Here is a 23,343-nt window from a genome sequence, read left to right as displayed (position 1 = left end):
TAATACATAGACATGACCATATATAAAATAGATAGCCAGTGGGAGTTTGATATGGATGCAAGACACCCAGTGCCAGTGCTTTGTGACAACCTGGAGGGATGGGGTGAGGAGGGAGGTGGAAGGGGGGCTCAAGAGGAAGACAACATATGTTTCGTGTGAACAAAAACCTGAAGCTGCAAAGCCAGATTTTGAGCCCATGCCTATCTATAAATTCAGACGTTAGGAGAACAGTGATATCAGGCTAGAAGCCAGATCCAGATCTAACTTGTTAGAAAAAACAAAACAAAACAAAAAACAGTAAGTAGAGCTCAGTGGTAATTGGTAGAGCTCAGTGGAAGTGGTAATTGCAGAACAGGGCATTAGCACTGCCAATTAGATATGTTTGCTAGTTGCCCTGTTTCTCCCTAAAATAGCATCTATGTGCAAGAAATCTTCCATTATTATGAAGCAACCTTGTGAATACATTCTTCCCTTTATACCCAGGGTTTCAGATGGAACGAGGCAGCAGCCTGAGAAGTGTGCATATGTGTGTATTCAGGTGTGTGCCCATCTAATGCTAATGGGATGTGTGTGCCTGTGCACACATGTAGCTATTATTTCTTCTGCATGAGAAGCTGCACCTATTTCTTAAGTGTCCCCTGAGCAAGTACAAGGGGTCAAGGAATGGGAAATGATAGTGCAGACTCACTGCATTCTTTCCGGGCTTCACGGAGGCCACAGGCCGTCTGAAGGGAAGGAGGTGCCCATGGCTCTGTCCCAAGTCAGGGGTTGCCCGAGAGTGAGCGCCCAGTGTTCCTGGCTCCCAGACGTGCCCCCTGTTCTTGGTGTGACTCTGACCTGGGCCTCTCTTCGTCACTGGCAACACACGAAGTGGGTGGGTGGGTTGAGGGTGTGTGTGGGGGGGTGATGTCCACCATATTTAAACCCCTTGAACTCTAGTGTAGGAATCAGGATGTGGCCTTAGGTTTTTGTCTTGCCATCAACTTGCAGCAGGATCTCAGACAATTCATTCAGCTCTTCGGGTTCTTTCCTTGTCTGTGCACAGGTTATTTCTCATATCCACTAGAGTTCTAACTACATGCCATAATCAGGCCATCATGAGTACGAGCACTGCTCACTGCCTGCACATTTCTGCTGCTGTCCACTTGGGTATTTGCAGTTAACTCGTCTTTCCTCCGTTTGTCTATCCATCCATCCTTCCATCAGCCAGTATTTGCTATGTGCCAAATCCTGTGGCAAGGCTCCCCAGGGTCATCCTTCATGTCTATAATCTGGCATTTTGTTGCCCCTAATCTGTTGCCTGCGGGAACACTATACTTCTGTGTTCATTAAAAATTCATTGTGAACAGTGAATATGAAAGGATTAGGTAAATCATGGGATGCCCATATGACAAAATAAAAAGTAGTTAGTTATAATATTTATGACACTGTACTTTATTATTTGATGAAAATGCAGAATAAAGAAGATGGTATACTCTGATTTCAGTGATGTGTATATATACACATGAGCACAAGAACTAGAAAGGAATAGATGAAAATTAAATTAGTCACATTTATGGAGTGGTAGAGGATTCCTCTATTTTTTAGTTTCTTTTGATTTCATACTGAGGTTTGTGCATTTCTCCTGCTTGTAGGCAGGGGTTCATTTGGCAAACGGGGGGGTTCTGCTGGTTCAGGCACCATGTGGGATTGGTGACACGTGCTCTCAGGGAGCTTCATTCCAGTAGAAGGAGGCAGGGATGCACATGAATAAATTGCCTGGGAGGAGGAATAGCTCAGGTGAAGAGATTTTGAAGTTTTAGTATATGCTAAACTCTATAGTTGGCACTTATGTCATAGGAGGTCTATTTCTGGCTTGGTTATGCTAGTAGAAGAAGCCCAGCGGGCCTTGGCACAAACAGATGAAATAGCTACTGTTTCATCTATTTCCAAGTTATACCAAATATCAACAACACAGGATTATTTATACTTTTGTCGGGGGATGAACTTGACTCCACAGTCCTTTTGGATTGATGAGTGGCCTGGCTGTCCCCATCACTGGTCTCAGCAGGGCCTGTGGCTGTCCACGCCCTGGGAGTTCACGGTCATTTTATCGGGAGAAATGGACTCCAGGTGAAAGTGAACTACTCAAACTAATAAAGTAGTCAGAAAAAAAACAGTGTTTGGAGAAATAAAAGCTTGAAATGTTGAAATCAGGAGTCGCTCGCCATCTGCTCTGTATACCAAGTAAAACGTGTTGGTCAAGCCAGAATGCCTAATCTTCAATAGCTTTGTGTGTGACTTTGGTAGCTTTGATTATTTCTATATTATATATATATATATATATATATAATAGAGAATAATATATATAAAAGTAGAGAATAATATATATAAAAATAGAGAATAACATATATATTATATAATATATATGAAAAATTGAAAAGGGCATGGCATGACTTTGTTGCCATTTGTGGGGAGGCTTTATGCAGGAATTAGGAACTGTGACATCCTAAGATGTGTCAAGAGCCCCCACATTTACAACAGCTTTAGATTTAGTCTTTTGGACTTTTTCTCTAAATGAGTTACAAGACTGAGCGAAGAAGCCCCTCAGAATAAACTCTCTACTTACTCGTGGCTCATTAGCAGAACACACTTCTGCAGTGTGGTACAAAAATACTTTCAATAAATTCTATATTTATCTTTTGAATAGCATAATTACATTACCTCATACTATGTTAAAAATATCAGTCTGGTGAATATAGATGTTTTAAATATACCACTGTTTTGTAGTCCTGTTATTTTTCTAAGTCTTTATTATTATTATTTTAATGCAATGGAGCTTCAGAAGATCGAAGTGTCTGAACTGCCTCTACCTTTGAGAAGCCCTGGCAGTGTTCAGGGAAAAGAGGAGGGTGTTGCCTTGTCCCATTAGCCAGGATGGATGCTGTCAGCAAATCAGGACAGAAAAAGTGAAATACACGTCAAGGCTGAACTGGCTTTCTTTTTCCAAGCTGCGTTATTCCCTTGGCACCCATTTCAGGCTTGATGTGCTTGTCTTTCTCCCCCTTCCAGATTGCAGGCTCTTTATCGAATCATAAAGTGAGCCCCAGAGATGTTAAGTGAGCCGCTCAAGGTCACCCGGGCAGTGAGCAGCTGCGCCAGGGGCCGGAGTCCAAGAGTGTCGAGCCTGCTTTATAAGATGGGCCGTCATCAGCTGTGCTATTTGGGGGAATTCCTGCTCAGAGTCACTGCTGCTTTTATCAGACCCAACACATTGCCAGGGGAACCGCTTCCTCTGTGTTGCCCAGACACAGGCGGAAAACGACAATGCATCCATTTGGTGCTTAATAAATGTGCTCATTCTCCTGAACAGTATATAGCCTTATGTTTTCACAATAATGTCAATATAAATGAGCTTCAGATACGAGGCTCTGGTTTTTCTATTTGCTGGCTCAAAGACCACTGGCAACCTCCGTTCCCCCAAATCCATGTCTTGTTCATCTCTGAATCTCTCAGTGTGGTTTAGTGAGAGGGTTAGGAGCTTGCCCACCAGCCTGGCCAAAGCCTAAGAGGTTGGCAGTGCACCATGTCAGTGTCAGTGTGGGGATGCGAGGGAGTGGGCACACCCTCACCCTGCCAGCAAGTTTAAGTCGTTACAACCGTTTTTGGAGGCTGGCTGTGAACATTGTGGGCTTCCCTGTTATCTCAGTTGGTAAAGAATCTGCCTGCAATGCAGGAGACCCTGGTTCAATTCCTGGGGTGGGAAGATCCCCTGGAGAAGGGAAAGGCTACCCACTCCAGTATTCTGGCCTGGAGAATTCCATTGACTGTATAGTCCATCAGAGAAGGCAATGGCATGCCACTCCAGTACTCTTGCCTAGCAAATCCCATGGACGGAGGAGCCTGGTAGGCTGCAGTCCATGGGGTCGCAAAGAGTTGGACACGACTGAGCGACTTCCCTTTTACTTTTCACTTTTCACGCATTGGAGAAGGAAATGGCAACCCACTCCAGTGTTCTTGCCTGGAGAATCCCAGGGACGGGGGAGCCTGGTGGGCTGCCGTCTATGGGGTCACACAGCGTCGGACACGACTGAGGTGACTTAGCAGGACGACTGAGCAACTTTCACTTCACTGTGAACATTTCACATGCACTTCCTCTGCGACATGAATCCTGCTTCTAGGCATCTGTTCTAGAGAAGTGGCCTCTCCTTGCAGAGAGGCGTGGACAAAGTGTTCACTGCCTCTGGAAACAACTGGAGTGTCTGGCAGTGAAAGCTATGAAGTGTCCATTCTTTGGGATGCTCTGAAGCAGTTTGATAAAATGAGATGGATCCATGTAGCTGACTGGGAGAGATCTCCAAGGCATGCTGTTTCGTGACAAGAAGCAGGCTGCTCAGTGACTATGTGTGCTGGATGGATATAATCTCTTTCTCATGAAGAACCGACCGTACGTGTAAATATGGGAAAGGATTGGAAGGCTACACATGGAGTATGATGACCACGTGACCATGGGTCCTGTGCTTGGCAGGGACAGTGGGCTTTTTTGTAATGTGGATGTATTGTGGTTTACTTAACCACTCCCCCACTGATGAACACGGGAGGCTTCCAGTCTTTCTATTACAAACAATGCTGGGATCAATACTGCTGCACAGATGCCTTTACACACGTATGCAGGCACAGATCTGTGAGGTGTGCCAGAAACAGAGTTACTGGGTCAAAAGGCAACTGCATTGCTGACTAGATAGATATCAGGCAATACCCCTCTGTTGGAGTTCTACCATCTTGCATTCCCATCAGTAACATAGGAATGTGCCTTTTAAAAAAAATCGAGGTGAAATTCAAGGAATAGAAAATTAACCATCTTAATGAATACAATTTAGTGGTACTGAGGACTCTCACAATGTCGTTTAAAGTGAGACTGTTGTGTGCCATGTCTGAAAATGATTTACAATGAGAATGTGCGTATGTGCTTCTTGTTTAATTGAAAATGAAGAGAAAAATTAAAGAGTATAGGCTTATAAAAAAAAAAGAGGGGACCTCCCTGGTTGTCCAGTGGCTAACATTCTGCTCTTCATGCCAGGGGCCAGGGATCCATCCCTCGTCAGGGATCTAAATTCCACTTGCCGCAACTAAGACCTGACGGAGTCAAATAATTATTTAATTAATATTTTAAAAAATAACACAGGCTTTGAAGTCAGACAGCTCTAGGTCTGGATCAGGGGCTGTGCTTCACTGATTGTGTGACCACAGGAAAATGACTTATTCCATGTGAGGCTCCGTTCCCACATCTTTGAGATGGAGAAGAGAAAGCTTATACTGTGGGGCTGATGAGACGATTAGATGCACTAACGTGGGAGAACCTGGTTCATCACAGCAGCGAATGTTGGTTCCTCTCTCCCGGGTACACCCTGGAGGCGGTGCCGAGTTCAAATCCTACCTCCCCCCTTTCTCTGCGCATCTTGGGCAAGTGTCTTCACCTTTCGAGTTTCAGTTTCAACATGTAAAATGGGGTTAGTAGGGTGTGATGAGGACTAATCGAGATAACAGGTGCAAAGTACTTAAATCTGTCCTTGCTGCATGATTAGTGCTCACTGAATGGGGATTGGTAGGGTTCTGCTAGCTCCGGGCATAATGTCTGATACCTGGTACCCAATGGGTGAGGAACTCCATGAAGCTGTAACGTCTGTCCTCTCTCCTCTCTAACCCAGGGCCATCGGTGCCAACCCCCTGTACTGTGACTGCCACCTGCGCTGGTTGTCCAGCTGGGTGAAGACAGGCTACAAGGAACCGGGCATTGCCCGCTGTGCTGGGCCCCCGGACATGGAAGGCAAACTGCTCCTCACCACGCCTGCCAAGAAGTTTGAATGCCAAGGTGAGCCCAGGAGCGCAAGAAGGGGTGGCGGGTACCAGGTTGTATCCCCCACTTCGTGCTTCCCCATCAACCCTGGCAGGGCCTTCCAGACATTTCTGTGTCCCTGTGGTGACTGGCTGGGGTGAGGGGAAAGATGGCAAGAATGTGGCCCCTGCTGCTTGTTAGCATGACTGCCTTCTTGTCCTGACATACAGCAAGCAAAAAAATAAAAAAAGCCAGGCGGAAAATCTCAGGCCATAAGGGCTCTAATCCCTCCCTGGGGTTATGTAAGGAAAATAAAAATAGCAGCAGTGTTTCTGGAAGCTCCAAACCTCCCAGCAGTACAGGCACTCAGGCCTCCCTTTGGTAGGAATTGTGCTCAGCAATTAGCTTAAGCCCCTGAGCACTGGACCCAGCTGCTACCCTCCTGACATCTCTAGAAATCCAGGGCTTGGTGTGATTGGTGGTGTCTCACCCTGGGCATTTGTAAACACAGGCTCGGAGATTGATTGACTGATTGACTGAAGGCCAAGGGAACCCAGCCGAGCAGAAGGCAGTGGCCGAGTGGCTGCTCCAGGCTTGGCTTGTATGCAGGGGTACAGCTGCAGAAGGGCCCTGGAGGCCATGGGGCACAGCTCCTGCCCTCCACAAGCTCACAGACCACCAGTGCAAATGAAGCTGACAGCCAGAGGTTAATGAGGAAGCCCCAGGCCACCCTGTGTGCAGGATGCTATCACAGGAGCAACACTTCAGAAGGGTCCGGTCTATGGCTTGGCTGGCAGCTGTTGGGAGCAGGCCAATTTATGTTGAAATATTTGTTCAGTATTTATTTAATGGGGTGGGACTGGTACTTGATGAGAGGTTTGTGTGTGTGTGTGTGTTTAAATTTAACTGGGGGCTTCCCTGGTGGCTCAGTGGTAAAGAATCCGGCTGCGAATGTAGGAGACACAGGTTTGATCCTTGATCTGGGAAGATCCCACGTGCCGCGAAGCAACTAAGCCCGTGCACCACAACTACTGAGCCTGTGCTCTAGAGCCATGACTACTGAGCCCATGTGCCGCAGCTACTGAAGCCTGTGTGCCCCAGAGCCCTGCTCCCCAACAAGAGACGCCGCTGCAGCAGGAAGCTGGGCACAGCAAGGAAGAGTGGCCCTCAGCAACAGGAGAAAAACCCATGGAGCAATGAAGACAAAACAGAGCCACAAGTAAATAAATAATATATAAAAAGAAAGCTCCTTAAAAATTATTTTATTGGAATACAACGTGCATCACGGAAAGTTACACAGTTAATGAAAGGCCCAGTGAATTTTCACAAATTGAACCCATCCAGGTCAAGAAGTAAGAGTTAGAACTGGACATGGAACAACAGTCTGGTTCCAAATCGGGAAAGGAGTATGTCAAGGCTGTATATTGTCACCCTGCTTATTTAACTTCTATGCAGAGTACATCATGCAAAATGCCGGGCTGGATGAAGCACAAGCTGGAATCAAGACTGCTGAGAGAAAAATCAATAACCTCAGATACGCAGATGATACCACCCTTATGGCAGAAAGCAAAGAAGAACTAAAGAGTCTCTTGATGAAAGTGAAAGAGGAGAGTGAAAAAGTTGGCTTAAAACTCAACATTCAGAAAACTAAGATCATGGCATCCACTCCCAGCACTTCATGGCAAATAGATGGGGAAACAATGGAAACAGTGACAGACTTTATTTTCTGGGCTCCAGAACCACTGCAGATGGTGACTGCAGCCATGAAATTAAAAGATGCTTGCTCCTTGGAAGAAAAGCTATGACCGGTCTAGACAGTATATTAAAAAGCAGAGACATTACTTTACCAACAAAGATCCGTATAGTCAAAGCTATAGTTTTTCCAGTAGTCATGTATGGATGTGAGAGTTGGACTATAAAGAAAGGTGAGCGCCAAAGAAATTGATGCTTTTGAACTGTGGTGTTGGAGAAGACTCTTGAGAGTCCCTTGGACTGCAAGGACATCCCACCTAAAGGAACTCAGTCCTGAATATTCATTGGAACGACAGATGCTGAAGCAGAAACTCCAATCCTTTGGCCACTTGATGCGAAGAACTGAGTCATTGGAAAAGACCCTGATGCTGGGAAAGATTGAAGGCAGGAGAAGAAGGGGATGACAGAGGATGAGATGGTTGGATGGCATCACCGACTCAATGGACATGAGTTTGAGCAAGCTCTGGGAGTTGGTGATGGACAGGGAAGCCTGGTGTGCTGCAGTCCATGGGGCCACAAAGAGTCGGACACGACTGAGCGACTAAACTGACTGACTGAGGTATCCAGCACCCGGATCAAGAAACAGCCCCACCTGTAACCCGTGAGGATTCCCCTGCAGTTATTACTAGAAAGTGTTTCTCCTTCTAGTCAAACTCATGCATTTTCAGTGGAACTCATGTTTCTCTACTTCTAGAAAGAGTCTGAAGTGGAGTGAGTGAGTGAGTGAAAGTTTCTCAGTCGTGTCCAGCTCTTTGTGACCCCATTGAGTATACAGTCCATGGAATTCTCCCGGCCAGAATACTGGCGTGGGTAGCCTTTCCCTCCTCCAGGGGATCTTCCCAACCCAGGGATCGAACCCATGTCTCCTGCACTGCAGGCAGATTCTTTACCAATGGAGCTATGAGGGAAGCCCCTCTGAAGTGGAAACCTAACTTAACTGGCTGGTCTTACTATTTATTCCTGTGAGGTCCTCACACTCTTCATAGGGGGGTCGCCCCAGGCAGTCTGGCTGCCGGCTCCTCACCCACCTCCCATTTCAAGGAAGGGCCACCAGTGAGTCCTGAAGGGGCTGGAGAAGGTCATGCCTGTGGCCAGAGAGGAGACAGGAGAGGGTCTTTCCCCGTTCAGCCTTGGAAACAAGTTCTGGGCGATGGACCTTTTCTCTCCTAAGCATGGCCTCCTCTCAGAGCCGGATCTCTTCTCTGCTGGAGTGGCCACCTTTGCTGTCCAGGCCAGCAAGTGACCGGGCTGAGGTGGCTGCTGTGGAAGGGTGTGAGGGGATGGAGAAAACCTCAGCTGGTTTCTATGATAGCGACCATGACTTTCTCACACCAATGCCCCTGCTCTGCCCGCCACGTGGGAGCTCCTTACTATCCAACACCTGCCTGCAAAGCTCTTTTTTGGGATTATCTCATTTAGTCCTTCCAGCCCCATGAGGCAGGGGCTGTTTTTAACTCTGTTTTTACAGAGGAGGGTCCGGAGGCTGGAGAGGTGGATGTGAGGGAGGGTGAGCGTGATCCAGAGGAAATACAGAGGAAATACCTTGGGGAGAGGGCTGCCACCACGCGTCCCTGCATGCCAGGATGCCGGGGTAGGGGCGTGGGGTTCTGCCCATCCCTGTTCCCCCTGCCTCCCCACTGCACTAACGCTCCCCTTTGCCTTAGGTCCCCCTACCCTGACTGTCCAGGCCAAGTGTGATCCCTGCTTGTCCAGCCCGTGCCAGAACCAGGGCACCTGCCGCAACGACCCCCTTGAGGTGTACAAGTGTGCCTGCCCCAGTGGCTACAAGGTGCGTGGGGACTGAAGTAGGAGGCTGGGGGCCTGCTCGAGGGCGCGGTATGGCAGGCTTGGGGCTGTCCTATTGGTCACTCAGCCCACGGGGGCCAGGGCAGCTCCTGGCTCAGAGCGGGAGCCCAAGTGGGTGTGTCATCATGACCTGACACGTGGATGGGTAGACAAGTTAACTCCCGGGACAGGCAGGCTGAGTCGCTGAGGGGGCTGGCTGGCTCTGCTGAGTCACCGGCCCCTGGTTCTCCCTGGGGTGCCCCCCCCAATCACTGACCTCCTCCCCAGGGCCGAGACTGTGAGGTGTCCCTGGACAGCTGTTCCAGCACCCCCTGTGGAAACGGTGGGACCTGCCACTCACAGGAGGGCGAGGATGCTGGCTTCACGTGAGTTACTTGGGGTCCAGGGCTGGACCCTGGTGGGCAGGGTGTTGATCGGTCCGACCTCGGAGCCTTCTTCCTCTGAATGGGATGGCCCAGGGCCCTTGCGCTCTGGGAGATGGTGGGGACAGGCTCAGGGGGAGCAGTCATTCACTCCAGATCACAGCCAGAGGCCTCTCCACACACCATCCCCTCGCCCCCACAGGCCAAGCCCCCGATGCTCACAGACAGTGGAAGCACAGAGACTCTGGAGGATGACCAGGTCACCCAGCAGGCTGGGTTGGGGTTGGGCTTAGAGCTCCTGCTCCCGGCTTCTCCCTGCTCTTGCCAGGCACCAGGCAAGTCCTCCGATGGCACTGGGAACTGTCGCCTGGGGCGTATGCAGTGGCAGTGCGAAGAGGCAGTTTGGGGACATTTTAAACGCCTGTCGTTTCTGTTAACCTCCAGTTGAAGCCAAACACCTGCTTGTTGGGCCAATGTTGTCTGAAGGGAGGGCCCTGAGCCAGCTCCTCAGGATCAAACCTCCACCTGAGCCCCTGGGAAGGGCTGGGGAAGCCTGCCCACAGGTGGGAGCAAGTCCTGGTCCTGCCCTCCGGGGTCTCCCCCACCAGCTCGTGGGTCACTCTGGTCGCACCATGGGCACGGGTTCCCCACTGCTCAGTGAAGAGCTGGACCTCACCGAGATCCTCCATAGCTCATCCTGCAAGTCCTCCCGGTGCTGACATCGCCATGTGAGCCCCCCACTCACCCTGCTCCCCCAGAGTCTCTCGAGCCCCTCATCTTCCCAGAGTTCTCCTGTACCCAGAGCTTTTCTAAGGAGCACAATTTATTTGCTGAAAATAAATTGCCAGCTGAGCAAACTGACTCTTCAGAAAATGATGTCAAGTCTACTGGCAGAAATGGTCAACGTGTCTCTGCAAACCCAAATTACCAGATGTAAAAAAGAAAACACTAAATGACCTCGTGGCAAGTGTCGCCTTGGAAACAGCGTCCTTACAATAGGCTCTGACCTCCTCTGGGCTTGGCAGCAGCTCCATCAAAGCCCCCACTTCATTGGCTAGGCTACTGGGGGGCATGTCTATGGAGGAGGGGGTGCAGCTGGGGGTAGCCCCTCACACTTGGCATTCCTACAGACTAGGGGGAGCTGTGGGAAGGGTTCTTTTGGCAGAAAGGGGTGCCTCCCTGAGTTACCTCCCAACCCTGAGACTTAACAAGGGTCTCTTCTGTTATCCACCCCCAGCCCTACTGGAGGGGACTTAGCTGAGATCCCCTTAACCCGCTTCAGACCTCTCTGGTGTCCCACGCAGTCTCGCAGGGGGAATGAAATTCCAGGACACACCCTGCAACAGGCTTCACACCTTTTTGTTCACATACCTGCTCCCCCAAACAGATTTTTTTTTAAATTACAAACTGCTTCATGCATTCTTAAGTGACAGCTAAAATTTTTCATGGTAAATTTAATTTTTCATTGCAAAGAAGGTCATTTCCAGGATACTGCACATAATATTAACACTTAAAAATAAAGCTATCATTCTTTAAATCACTCTTTTCTCATTCAGCAAAAAATCATTTTAAAATCACACGAAGGAGCTCCTCTTGAACAAGCTGCAACATCTCATGTCATTTGTGTTTTTTCTCAAACTAGTATTTCTATTTTATTCCCCTCACCACCACCCTCCCTGACTTTTTCTTCTACTATAATGTGTTTTCATGTTAGAGAGGGTTTTCTTGAGCGCCCTGTCATACCTTCCTGCCTCAACATGGGTATCTAAGTTTAAATGGAAGGTTTTTTCACTCCTTTCTTGTCCCCATAAACCTCTGATGAAAGTTTCTTTTGCATTATTATTACAATGATCAATAATATACAGTTGATTAGAACAACATAACTGTTTTCCAAAATTTGATTGCTAATTATTACACATAAAAGAAACATTTTATTAGACTGTATCTCTTAACGAGACAGATGGAGCTTTGTGTGTGGATGTGCTTCCTTTTCTCCTCCTAATTGGTTCCTGTGTCCAGGCATGAATATTATGGAATATCAGAGGGCTTAGCAGCCAATCTATTCCTTTTTAAAATACATATATAGCCCTCTCTCTCTCTCTCTCTCTCTCTCTCTCTCTATATATATATATATATATATATGTATATATATATATATATAGCTATAACTGCTGAGAATGTTTGTTCACATAAGTAAACCAGTGGGATTAGGAGTTTTATTATAGCCATGTCTCTCAATTACTTGAAACACTTCCAAGTTAATACATCAAAAACCCAGAGTGATCGGTTATCAAAAATTATTTTTAATGCTCTATCAGCTGATAGTTCCATGAGGTCTTCCTTCAATTACTTTTTAATGCACAGAACTGGAAACCTCTTGACTTGCGAAAGCATTTGTTCCTTCATTTTGGAAACATCAATATTCCTAATTGTCCCTTTATTTGGCACCAGAGGATCTTAGGCCCCAGGCATGGCGCACCTTGACTTCAGGCTGGGATAGGTACCTGTGCACCTTTCGGGAGCTCTGGGGCAGGTCAGTTAAGGGAGGAGTTCGTGCAGAACTTGAAAATGTGGAAATTAAGTGCTCAGACCTCTGTGACCTGCAAATCCTTTGGAAAACCACAGTTGCCCTAGGAGGGAGTGTACCCCAGTTTGAAGATGACTGATATCCAGGACCTGACTCCTGCTTACCCCCCAGCCATCTTCTTACCCCATCCCTGAAATATGTGCTCCTCAAGTCCTGAACTATATAGAGGAAACTGTGGGGTGAACTGTAAGGCTCTTTCTCCCCCAGGCTTTTACCCCCACTGCCTTCCCTCTCCTTCCTGTTCTCCCCTGTCAGAGTCCTTAGCTAACTCACCACCTCCTCCAGGAAGCCTGCCCTGACCACTCCCCCCAGGGAGGAGCTAGGTGACCTCTGCCCCTTTGTCCACCTTCTCCAGCATCAGTTTTGCACCACCCTGGTCCTCCGTCTCTCCTTTGGTCGCCAGTCTCCCTGTCCTCACCCCCACTAGACTGAGTGATCTTGTGAGCACAGGGCTGGTCTTGGTCACCTCTAACCCTCAGAACCTAACAAGGGCCTGATCCAGAGTAGGGACCGAAACTCTGGGTTGATGCTCCTGACTACTGGCTACAGGCTTACACCAGTGCCTCAGGAAGGCTGCCACCCTGGCTGTGGGCCCACCCACCTCTCCCTGCTCCCCACAGGTGCTCCTGCCCCACCGGTTTTGAAGGGCCAACCTGCGAGGTAGACACGGATGACTGTATGGGGCACTCCTGTGCCAATGGGGGCACCTGTGTGGACGGCGTGGGCAACTACACCTGCCAGTGCCCCCTGCAGTACTCGGGTAAGCGTGGCAGGGCTCAAGGATCAAGGGAAGCTGAGACCCAGTGCCCTGAGGCCTGGTCCTATGGGCAGAAGGCTGGGGCCCTGCCTCGGTGCCTGCAGGAGCTTTCTGCTGGGCTGGCCGCCTGGTGGGACTCGGGGGGCAGCTTCTCTCCTGCTCCCCTCATCTTTTCCCCAGGAAGAGCCTGTGAGCTGCTGGTGGACTTCTGCGCTCCAGATTTGAACCCGTGTCAGCATGAGGCCCAGTGTGTGGGCACCCCCGATGGGCCCAGGTCAGTGTTGCCCATTTCTGGGGCCAGGGAAGGGCATGGACCACCACGTCACCTCCCCTCTGCCCTCCCCAGCCTGTTTCCTTACCTGTCAGGTGGGTTGGTTTTGGCTGTACAGTCAGAGCCAGGGGCAGGGTGGTGGTATTTGTGGTCTGACAGACCTGAGTTTACATCGTGACCTGGAATGGGTGGCTTGACCACTCGGAGTGGTCTCATCTGCAGACTGGGTGCACCAGTAGCTTCCTCCTGGGTGGTTGGCAGGATTATATAAGCGAATGCATGACATTTGAAAAGTACTCAATAAATAGCTAGTCAAGGTCCACAATTTCTCATTGCCAATTGCAAAATGCACAAAACTCTGAAAACCAAATGTCCGTTTGATAGCAAAATTTGATCCAATCTATGTATTTGGTATTAAAAACTGACCTGCACTGATAGGAGGCTGCTTAGAGTCACCATTCATCCCATGTAGAGGGAATATGTGTAGAGTTTGCAGTAGAATGTGCGCATGTTTAATTAAGGGGCCACCCCAGATTCAACTGGCATGTTTCGTAATACACAGTTATAGACATTGTACCAGGGCTTCCCCGGTGACTCAGATGGTAAAAAGAAAAAACAATCCGTCTGCAATGCAGGAGACCGGAGTTCAATTCCTGGGTCAGGAAGATCCCCTGGAGAAGGGAATGGCAACCCACTCTAGCGTTCTTGCCTGGGGAATTCCACAGACAGAGGAGCCTGGTGGGCTACAGTCCATGGAGTTGCGAAGAGTCAGACACGACTGAGCGACTAACACTAATGAAACACTGTATTACCATTCCCAAATCCAAAAAGTCCCAAATTTCAAAACCTGTCTGGCCTCAGGAGGGTTGGATAGGGGGTCCTTGACTGTTGTCACCATCATTATTACTGGCCTATGTAGAAGTACTTGTCACTGGCAGACTGCAATGTGAAGATCATGGGTTTTTCAGATGTTGCTCCCATCTGCAGTTTTGCAAGCAGGTCTCAATTCTGGGACCCTGTTCCACCTGTCAGGGCAGGACAGTGGGAGGGCTTCTTCAGGTCTGTGGCTGAGGGACCAAACCCCAGCCACTCGGGCCAGGGCAGGGGCTGGAGTCCCCCAGGAACTTGGCCAAGTAGGAGCTGCCAGAGCCTCATGGGCAGGAAGTGAGAGCTGGGGGACACTGAGGCCCAGATATTAGATGTAGGGGCTGCACAGGAGCCTCTATCCAGAAAGTGGACAGATGCTGCACTCCTCGTGGAGCCACCAGGTGGGCTTGGCAGAGCAGACCAAGCAGCAGTGGCCGAGCAAGTGGCATGCCTGCTCCTCGGAGAGACTGGACCGCAGAGGGGGGACTGAAGCAGGACTGCGCATCATCAGTCAGATACTGCTGAGGCAGTCCTTCACAGTGCAGAGACGGAGCACTCAGTGGGTGTACAGTGCACATTTACTCAACCTCCTGTCTTGGAGGAAGGTGGGAACTGCCAGACACTCAGTTCTCCCTGGAACCTACCAAGTATTCAGTATGCATTCATTCATTGAACGAATGGATAAGTGAAATGTCAATGAATTAGTTGGTTGGGAGCGTAGCTACTGTCACACTTTTCAGAATGCAGCTCAAGACCCACCCAGTAATAGACTATGATCAGTTGGGTGGACCAAGATTAACCTAAAAAAAAAATAGAAAACATCAGACAGCATCATACCCTTTTATATAGTAAGGAGTGTATTGTGGCATAAAACTGGTTTCAGAGGAGTGTGTGTGTGTGTGTGTGTGTGTTTGTATGTGTTTACTGGGTAAAAGGTATTTCTTACTGCTTGAAAAACACTGGAAATGAGATTTTAAAAAATCACACAGGTGCACTTACTTGCCAGGTTGTGTAGCTGAGCTGTGGAGTCTGTAGTTTGGAAGGGTTTCTGGTAAGGGTTGCTTACTGGCGGCTTCCTGGAGGAGGTGAGCTATTGGCCTGGCTGGATCGAGGCAGGGAGAGAGGAGGGTATTCCAGAGTCAACAAGTGTGAAGGCAGAGAAGTGTAGCAGGGTGCAGATTGCTGCCCGTGGAGACAGGTATGAGCACGGAGTGGCTTGTTATGGGGGAAGCAGGAAGGGGAGCATCAGGCACGGTCATGTTTGAACAGGGTGGAGGGTATGCTGTCTGTCTGATAGGCAAATAGTTGGCACCTGTGGACTGACTCAGGAGAGGAGTGAGCCACAGTGTGAGCTGGGAAGCTGGGAACTGGCCTGGAGCCAGAAGGTCACGGGGAGGCGAGCACTAGCCCCACTGAGGCCCAGGAGGCGGGGCCTATGCAGCTGGGAGGCTGGGGAAGGGGGATGGATGAGCCGTATGTGACTCAGAGCCATGTACTGGGAGGCGGGGGACAGGCTGCTGGGCAGGTTGAGAAGGGGCTGAAGGTTGACCTTGGGTGTGCTGTTGGTGCTGAGGGTGGGTCCTCCACAAGTGTCTATCTCCTCCAGCCACGGGGTGTCCACTTTCCCAGCCCAGAGCACCCCCATCCTGCCTGCAGCCCCCACAAGCTCTCATCCTGTACGAGTAAAGGGTCCCATGCTGGATGGTGGCATCTTGACATCTAGGGCTCTGTGTGACCTCCTGGGGGACCCCACAGACCCACAGGCCCGTGAGGTTCTCTGTCACGTGTACAGCCCTGGGGGGCCCACAGACTCCTGGCTGAGGCCTGGCTGCGTGTGGGGCTGATGTCCGTCACCTGCGCCCACCCCAGGTGTGAGTGTGCACCAGGTTACGCGGGTGGCAACTGCACTGAGAACCAGGATGACTGCAGGGACCACCGCTGCCAGAATGGGGCCCAGTGTGTGGATGAAGTCAATGGCTACTCCTGCCTCTGTACCCAGGGCTACAGGTGAGTGGCCTCTGGAGGCACCAGGAGTGACTGATTTCTCCTAGCTGTCAGCGCAGGGGCTGGCAGGAGCCCCCAGGCATGAGGAACGGCAGAGCCTGGGAGAGTTAACTGTCGCTATGCCAGTCACCATCTGTGTGGCCTAGGGAGAGTTACTCAGTGGCTCAGAGCATGGGCAGAGGGTGCCTGCCCTGACTGATGGAGGGAGCAGGAGGTGGGCATAGATGACTGGCAGTGCTCCATCACTTACCTGCCCAGTGAATCCCTGAAGACATTAAAGGTCATTAAAGGTCACTTACTTTTGCATCTTGGCCTCTCTGGGAGGTTGGGAGGGAAGGGCACCTGCCTTCCTTCTGGTCACCCACCTCCCATGTTCTGCTTGTATCTTCTTTTAAAAAACGGTTTTATTGAGATATATCTTATATACCATATAATTCACCCAGTTAAAGTGCAGAATTCAGTGCTTTTTTGTATAATCTCCAAGTTAGGCATCCATTGCCACAATCAATTTTAGAAGGTTTTCATTACCCCAAAGAAACTCCACACTTATCTGTTACCACAACCCTCTTCCATCTCACCTTTAGGCAACCACCAACCTACTAATGTCTGTGTCCATAGAGTTGTTTATTCTGAATATTTCATATAAATGGAATCAACAATCTGTGGTCCTTTGTGATTGACTTTCACTTAGCATCATGTTTTAGAGGTTCTCCATGTGGAATCATGTATCAGAATGTCATTTCTTTTCATGGCTGAGTAATATTTCACTGTATGGATATACCACACTTGTTTATCCATTCATTGTTGATAGACATTTGAGTTGTTTCTACTTTTATTTTTTTGCTATTGTGCATATTTGATGCTACAAAGTCTTCTCTCTTTTGTGTCTTAAGTCTCAGTTTTCTTTTCTGCAAAGTTGGTATAGTAAAACCTGCTACCGAAGTTTACTAATATGAGCACTGAGTGCTTCTTAAAGCTAATGTGCACACAAGTCACCTGGGATCTTGTTAAAAACCAGATTCAATAGGCTTTCCATCCCTGGCAAGTGCTCAGGTGATGTTGATGCTGCTGGTCCAGGGACCACACTTGTTTCTCACCTCATTTCCCAGCATCCTTCCGGCTCTTAGTTCTCATAGGGAGTGTTCAATTAGGAGCATCTTCCATTGCTTTAAAGCAAGTGTCCCAAGATGTTTAATGAGTTTCTCTCCAGCACTGTGGGAAAGGAAGATGCCCCCTTGCTCCTGCCCTCTCTGATCTGAGTCCTTTCCCTCTCAGTGGTCAGCTCTGTGAGACCCCTCCCAGACCACCTGCCCCCAGGAGCCCCTGTGAAGGGACTGAGTGCCAGAATGGGGCCAACTGTGTGGATCAGGGCAACGGGCCCGTGTGCCAGTGCCTCCCAGGCTTTGGCGGCCCTGAATGTGAGAAGCTGCTCAGTGTGAACTTCGTGGATCGGGACACCTACTTGCAGTTCACGGACCTGCAGAACTGGCCGCGGGCCAACATCACGCTGCAGGTGCGTGCCCAGGGCACCCAGCCATAGAGGGTGGTCAGAGAGCAGCAGGGGACCCTGGTCTCAGGTCAGAGCATCGTCAGGACAGAGGGGAGGACTCTGTTAGCCAGAATTCTTTGGATGTGGGTACCAAGATCTCAGCTTCAACTAGTTTAATCACAGTTGGAAAGGTTATTGGGTCACAAAACCAGTTTTAGAGAAAGGCAGGGGTGGAGGTGGTCTCATGGGTGACTGGATCCAGAAAATCAAACTTACCAGGATCCCCTCCCACCATCTCTTGTCTCAATGACTCCTCAGCTTCAGCCTCCAGTGCTGCAGACAGGCTTTCTCCATGTGGCTGGAATACGACCACAGCTAGCCCTGTGTTCCCTTATTTTGCCATTCTATGTCGTAAATTCCACTCAGTACATCATTATTTGAGGGAAAGAAAAGCAAGTCCCACTTCCATTTGCTAAACATTTCTTGGGGGAGGGAGAGCATTGCATATCACATGATAAAAAAAAATGAACCCCTCTTTAGTCATCGCTTTCCCCCAAATTTCATTCCCTGTCCCTACTGCCACGCTACAGTCCGTGGTATCACAGAGTCAGACATAACTGCACGGCTAAACATACACACACATCCCAACCTCCACACCTTTCTTCTCTCTTTCATTTGTCCTCTTTCCTTTCCTTTTCCTCAGAACCTTTTAGCCTTTCAAACATGCTCACTCTGCCCTCCATCCCCTGATCTCCTCTCCAAAATCCTGTCCGCTCACATTGTCCACATGCAAGACCACAGCTAACTTAACTGCTCAACAAAATAAAGCTCATGGAAACCCGGCCCAGCCGTTGCCTCAGGCGCATCCTTGGAGAGGCTCGGCTTAGTCAGCCTGCTCTCCCGCTGCTGGCTCCCCACGCCAACTCTAGCTGGACCACAGTCAGCAACCTCAGGGAAGATCGCTGATTGGCCTGTCTCAGGCTACTTGCCCATCCCTGGACCAATCACTGAGTCCAGGGGGGACGGGGTACTATGATTGGACCAGACCGGCCCATGTGTCGGCTCTACAGACCAGGGGGTCAGCATCTTTCCCAGAAGAGGGATAGAGCAGGAGGAAACCATCACGGCTCCTGCAGCTTCATCACAGCAGAATCTCTCTCCCGAGGCACAACGCCAGCTTTTGCTTGCGCGGCTCCAGTGACAAGCGCTTGCTTCCACGGTTGTTCTAGCTATTTGAGTCTTTCTGAATCTGTCCTTTCTATAGGTTCCATCCTGGTCCCAAGGCAGCTTCCTGAGGCGCACAGAATAGGATACCCCACAGCTACTCTAACTGTTCTCTCTGGACACGTGGTCCCAAGCTCTTACATATCCCCAGCACAGAGTTTCCAGGCCTCAGCTGGCCCATCTGTCCTCCCTGCCTGGCCATGGCCGACTGGCAGTGGATGGGATTCTAGTGGGGTTGGGGGAAGGGGGAGTGGGAGAGAGGACTCCAGCCTGCGTCAGCACCCGCTGAAGGCTATGTCACTCACACAGGCAGGGGAGGACTGTTCCGCCCGCATTTCTCTTTTAATGGTGGGTCCTCCTTCTGCCCCACCCGCCAGCCTGTGCTGCTGCTGTGTGGGGTGGGGTGGGAGAGAAAGTGCCATTGCCATAGGTCTCCACGGCAGAAGACAACGGAATCCTGCTGTACAATGGGGACAACGATCACATTGCAGTGGAGCTCTACCAGGGCCATGTGCGTGTCAGTTACGACCCGGGGAGCTATCCCAGCTCTGCCATCTACAGGTAGTGCTTCCTCCTGCCCACCAGCTGCCCTCAAGGGCTGGTGGCGGGGGCGGGGGGTGCGGGGGAGTCGTTGCTGCCACAGAGAGGTCTTCTGGGCCAAGAGCAGGTGGTTATCAGGATCCCCAGAGATCTGGGCTGCCCAAGTGGAAATGGCATTCAAACCGCTGAGTGCAGTCCCACACTGGGTCTGAGGATCTGGGGCCTGAGCTGTGGTCCCAAGCTTCCCCATCCCACCACCACCTCACCGGGGGCTCCATAGTGGGGAGGGAAGGCTGATTAGTTGGAAAGCCCTGCCCCAAACCCCTCAGCTTTCCCAAGAGAGTCCCCCGAAGGGGAACAGGAGGGACCAGGTCAGAGGCTACCGAGTTCCCACAATCCTTTCTCTCGGAGATTTGGTTTCTTGGGAAGCAGGTGCTGCACCAGTGGCCTTTCTGGGGAAGTGCCTGGGCAGGGACGGGTCAAACCGAAGGCCATTCCTGGGGTGGGAACACCTCGTCTCCTTCCAGCACCGAGACAATCAACGATGGGCAGTTCCACACAGTTGAGCTGGTCACCTTTGACCAGATGGTGAATCTCTCCATTGATGGCGGCAGCCCCATGACCATGGACAACTTCGGCAAACACTACACACTGAACAGCGACGCCCCCCTCTATGTGGGAGGTGAGGACCTACAGGCCTGGGTGGGGCTGCAGCTGGCCCTCCCCGGCCTCTCCACTGTGTGGTGATTACTCCAGGTGGGGCCTCTCTTGCCCAGATCAGGACTCTCCTGTGGGGGACATTCCAAGGTGGCAGTAGGGGTGGGGAGGTCCTAGTGAATGGCCAAGCTGCAGGTGGATTGTCCTCCTTGCCTGGAGCCCACTCTGCTCACTGCCCGCCCCAGACTGACCAAGAAGGATGGAAGTGTAGGTTGGACCTGAAGCCTGGCGGGGGAGGGGGCTTGGCCTTTCCCAGCCACCTTTTGCATGGTAGCCACCTTTCCTCTTGCCTTTAGGCCAGAAGGGGGCTTGGCGGTCATTCAGGGTCCATTCTCGGGGCCCTTGGGAATCCCATGCATAGACTCCTTGCATCAGCTGGGGGCCTCCCAACGGGGCTTACAGGCTTCAGGGGTAGATGACCCCACCCAGCACCTGAGAACGTTTCTAGGTCTAGACGAGACAGGTTTCTAGCTGCAGCGGGGCCATCTCAGTGCTGTGCAGGCCCTTGCTGAGACTCTGGACAGGTATGAGGGATGGGGTCTTGGATGCTAAACCCAGCTCTGCTGTTTACTAGTCATGTAATTTCACTGAGCACAGAAATCAAAGGGGTTTCAGCAGCCCTGAAGTCAGAGGGTTGCTGTGAGGTCATGACCACGAAAGTGGGTGAAAAAGTGCTGTACGCATGAGTGTGAGGCCTGAGTCCTTCGCTGCTGGGAGGTAAACGCTGAGCTTCTGGGCAGGAGCCTTGGATGAGGGTGGCCAGGCTTAGGCACCCAGAGCATCTCTTGTCAGCTGATCACAAGGAAAAGAGCTTTTCTATTTCTCCTGGGAAGGAAGTCTGGCCCCTCTAAGGTGGCAAAAGAAACATTGGCTCTGGGTTGCACAAACTGGGGGACAGATGCTGAGGGCACTAGGGAACACTGTAGAGATGCCTAGCAGATCTCAGAGTGGGGTGCCGGGCATGGTCTGAGCCCAGCTCAGCCCAGCTCTGACCCCTCCCCTCCATCCCAGGGATGCCGGTGGATGTGAATTCGGCTGCCTTCCGCCTGTGGCAGATCCTGAATGGCACCAGCTTCCACGGCTGCATCCGAAACCTGTACATCAACAACGAGTTGCAGGACTTCACCAAGACACGGATGAAGCCAGGCGTGGTGCCAGGCTGCGAGCCCTGCCGGAAACTCTACTGCCTGCACGGCATCTGTCAGCCCAATGCCACCCCGGGGCCCGTGTGCCACTGCGAGGCCGGCTGGGGGGGCCTGCACTGTGACCAGCCAGCCGACGGCCCCTGCCATGGCCACAAGTGAGCCCTGCCCACCTGTGGGTTCCCTTCCCTCCCCCGAAAGTTCCACTTCCCCATGGTGAGGAAGTGTTAGTCACTCACTTGTGTCTGACTCTTTGCGACCCCATGGACTGGGGCCCACCAGGCTCCTCTGTTCATGGAATTCTCCAGGCAAGAACACTGGAGTGGGTTGCCATTCCCTTCTCCAGGGGATCTTCCTGACCCCAGGGATCGAACCCAGGTCTCCTGCATTGCAGGCAGATTCTTTACTGTCTGAGCCACCAGGGAAGCCCCCATGGTAAGGAAAGACTATACATTTAAATCCCCAGATTGGAACATGTAGCCTAACACAGGGTTTTATTAATTTTTCTTGGTTTTCAGTTTTTAATTAACAGGCAAAGGACCCTAGGGACAAACACAGAAGGACATTTTGCTCCCTTTGTTTCAGTTTTGGGAACAGAATAACATCCCATGAAGCCCAGGGCTGGGGGGCTGTTGGGGGTGTGGGGAGGGCTCCCCTCGGGCGGGCTTGGATTGGCTCTGGCCTGTCCTCACGGTGCTTCTTCTCTGTCCCTCCAGGTGTGTCCATGGGGAGTGCGTGCCTCTGGATGCTCTTTCCTACAGCTGCCAGTGCCAGGATGGGTACTCGGGGGCCCTGTGCAACCAGGCCGGGGCACCTGCAGACCCCTGTGGGGGCCTGCGGTGCCTGCGTGGCCACTGCCAGGCCTCAGCCACCAAGGGGGCACACTGTGTGTGTGACCCTGGCTTTTCGGGCGAGCTGTGTGAGCAAGGTCAGGGGCCCCCCTCCTGACATGCCCTCTCCAGGGTCCCTCCCCACAGCTGGCTTTAGCGACTTGACTTTTCTTTTTCCCAACCTCAGCTGCCCCTCTGTGCCTGTCTCCCCTCCTTCTGGGCAGTAGTGCCCCCAACCTTCTGGGCTCTGAGCCCCACCCCCAGACCAATGCTCTGTCTCTCTCTGGCCCAGCTTGTGTTGCAGCCCCTTTATCTGGGTTCAGTGCCCCTTCTGGCTGGGGTCTCTCCTTACAGAAGAGACCACCAGGGTAATAGCATCTTAGCCCATCACTTTGGGACCTAGAGAGCAGCAGGAGGTCTGAGAGTTGGGGACTCCTTCCCAGGCCCTTCTGGCCCACATGACCAAGATGGTCAAGGGGCTTCCACTGAAGGGGGAGGGAGGAGCCTGAGAAATCCAGAACTCAGGCACCCTCAGGTCCCCTAGACCAGACCCTCTGGCTCCAATTCCGTCTCTGACATCATTGTCTCCCAGGCTTCTAGCCACTTCTTGAACCCACCTTACTGGCCAGCCCAATCTGTCCTGGAGGTTCTTGGCGGCTAGAATATTCCTCCTTTCCGCTGACTTCACTTTGGCCCAGGAGGAGGCATGTGCATGTGCTTGCCGGGTAGGGAGGATGCGGGGATGGAGGTGGGGTCTGAGAGCTAAAGGGCTGTGTCCAAGGATGCTGTCCCGACTCCTGCTCGTTTTTTCCTCCACCTCTTCCTCCTGCCTCCCCAGGGCAGTGCCGGCTCTCGGGTGTGCCCTGAGGATTTCTCTTGGTGTCTGTCCCATCCAGAGTCCGAATGCCGGGGGTACCCTGTCCGGGACTTTCACCAGGTCCAGAGGGGCTATGCCATCTGCCGGACCACGCGCCCTCTGTCGTGGGTGGAGTGCCGGGGTTCATGTCCGGGCCAGGGCTGCTGCCAGGGCCTGCGGCTGAAGCGGAGGAAGTTCACCTTTGAGTGCAGCGACGGGACCTCTTTTGCCGAGGAGGTGGAGAAGCCCTCCAAGTGTGGCTGTGCCCTCTGCGCGTAGCGCCTGGAGTGCACGGGGAGGGGAGAGGGCGGGAGAGGGGGCGCG

The 23,343-nt window shown here is 51.3% G+C and overlaps 1 protein-coding gene across 1 annotated transcript in view; it reads left to right on the top strand.

Moving 5' to 3' along the window:
- The window catches only part of SLIT1 (slit guidance ligand 1), a 169,908-nt gene extending 146,610 nt beyond the window's left edge, over window positions 1–23,298 (top strand). Inside the window, exons 26-37 of the mRNA XM_068961341.1 lie at window positions 5,688–5,851; window positions 9,232–9,356; window positions 9,641–9,738; window positions 12,943–13,082; window positions 13,260–13,353; window positions 16,087–16,224; window positions 17,497–17,734; window positions 19,365–19,495; window positions 20,002–20,156; window positions 21,203–21,491; window positions 22,050–22,261; window positions 23,060–23,298. Coding sequence (XP_068817442.1) covers window positions 5,688–5,851; window positions 9,232–9,356; window positions 9,641–9,738; window positions 12,943–13,082; window positions 13,260–13,353; window positions 16,087–16,224; window positions 17,497–17,734; window positions 19,365–19,495; window positions 20,002–20,156; window positions 21,203–21,491; window positions 22,050–22,261; window positions 23,060–23,298 — 2,023 coding nt within the window. The remainder of the gene's footprint in view (window positions 1–5,687; window positions 5,852–9,231; window positions 9,357–9,640; window positions 9,739–12,942; window positions 13,083–13,259; window positions 13,354–16,086; window positions 16,225–17,496; window positions 17,735–19,364; window positions 19,496–20,001; window positions 20,157–21,202; window positions 21,492–22,049; window positions 22,262–23,059) is intronic.
- Window positions 23,299–23,343: the final 45 nt, after the last annotated feature.

This window comes from Capricornis sumatraensis, chromosome 23 (genome assembly GCF_032405125.1).
Source record: "Capricornis sumatraensis isolate serow.1 chromosome 23, serow.2, whole genome shotgun sequence".
In the NCBI taxonomy this organism is placed as follows: domain Eukaryota; kingdom Metazoa; phylum Chordata; class Mammalia; order Artiodactyla; family Bovidae; genus Capricornis; species Capricornis sumatraensis.
Note: the sequence above shows the minus strand (reverse complement) of the source record. Positions and strands in the feature narration are given on the sequence as shown.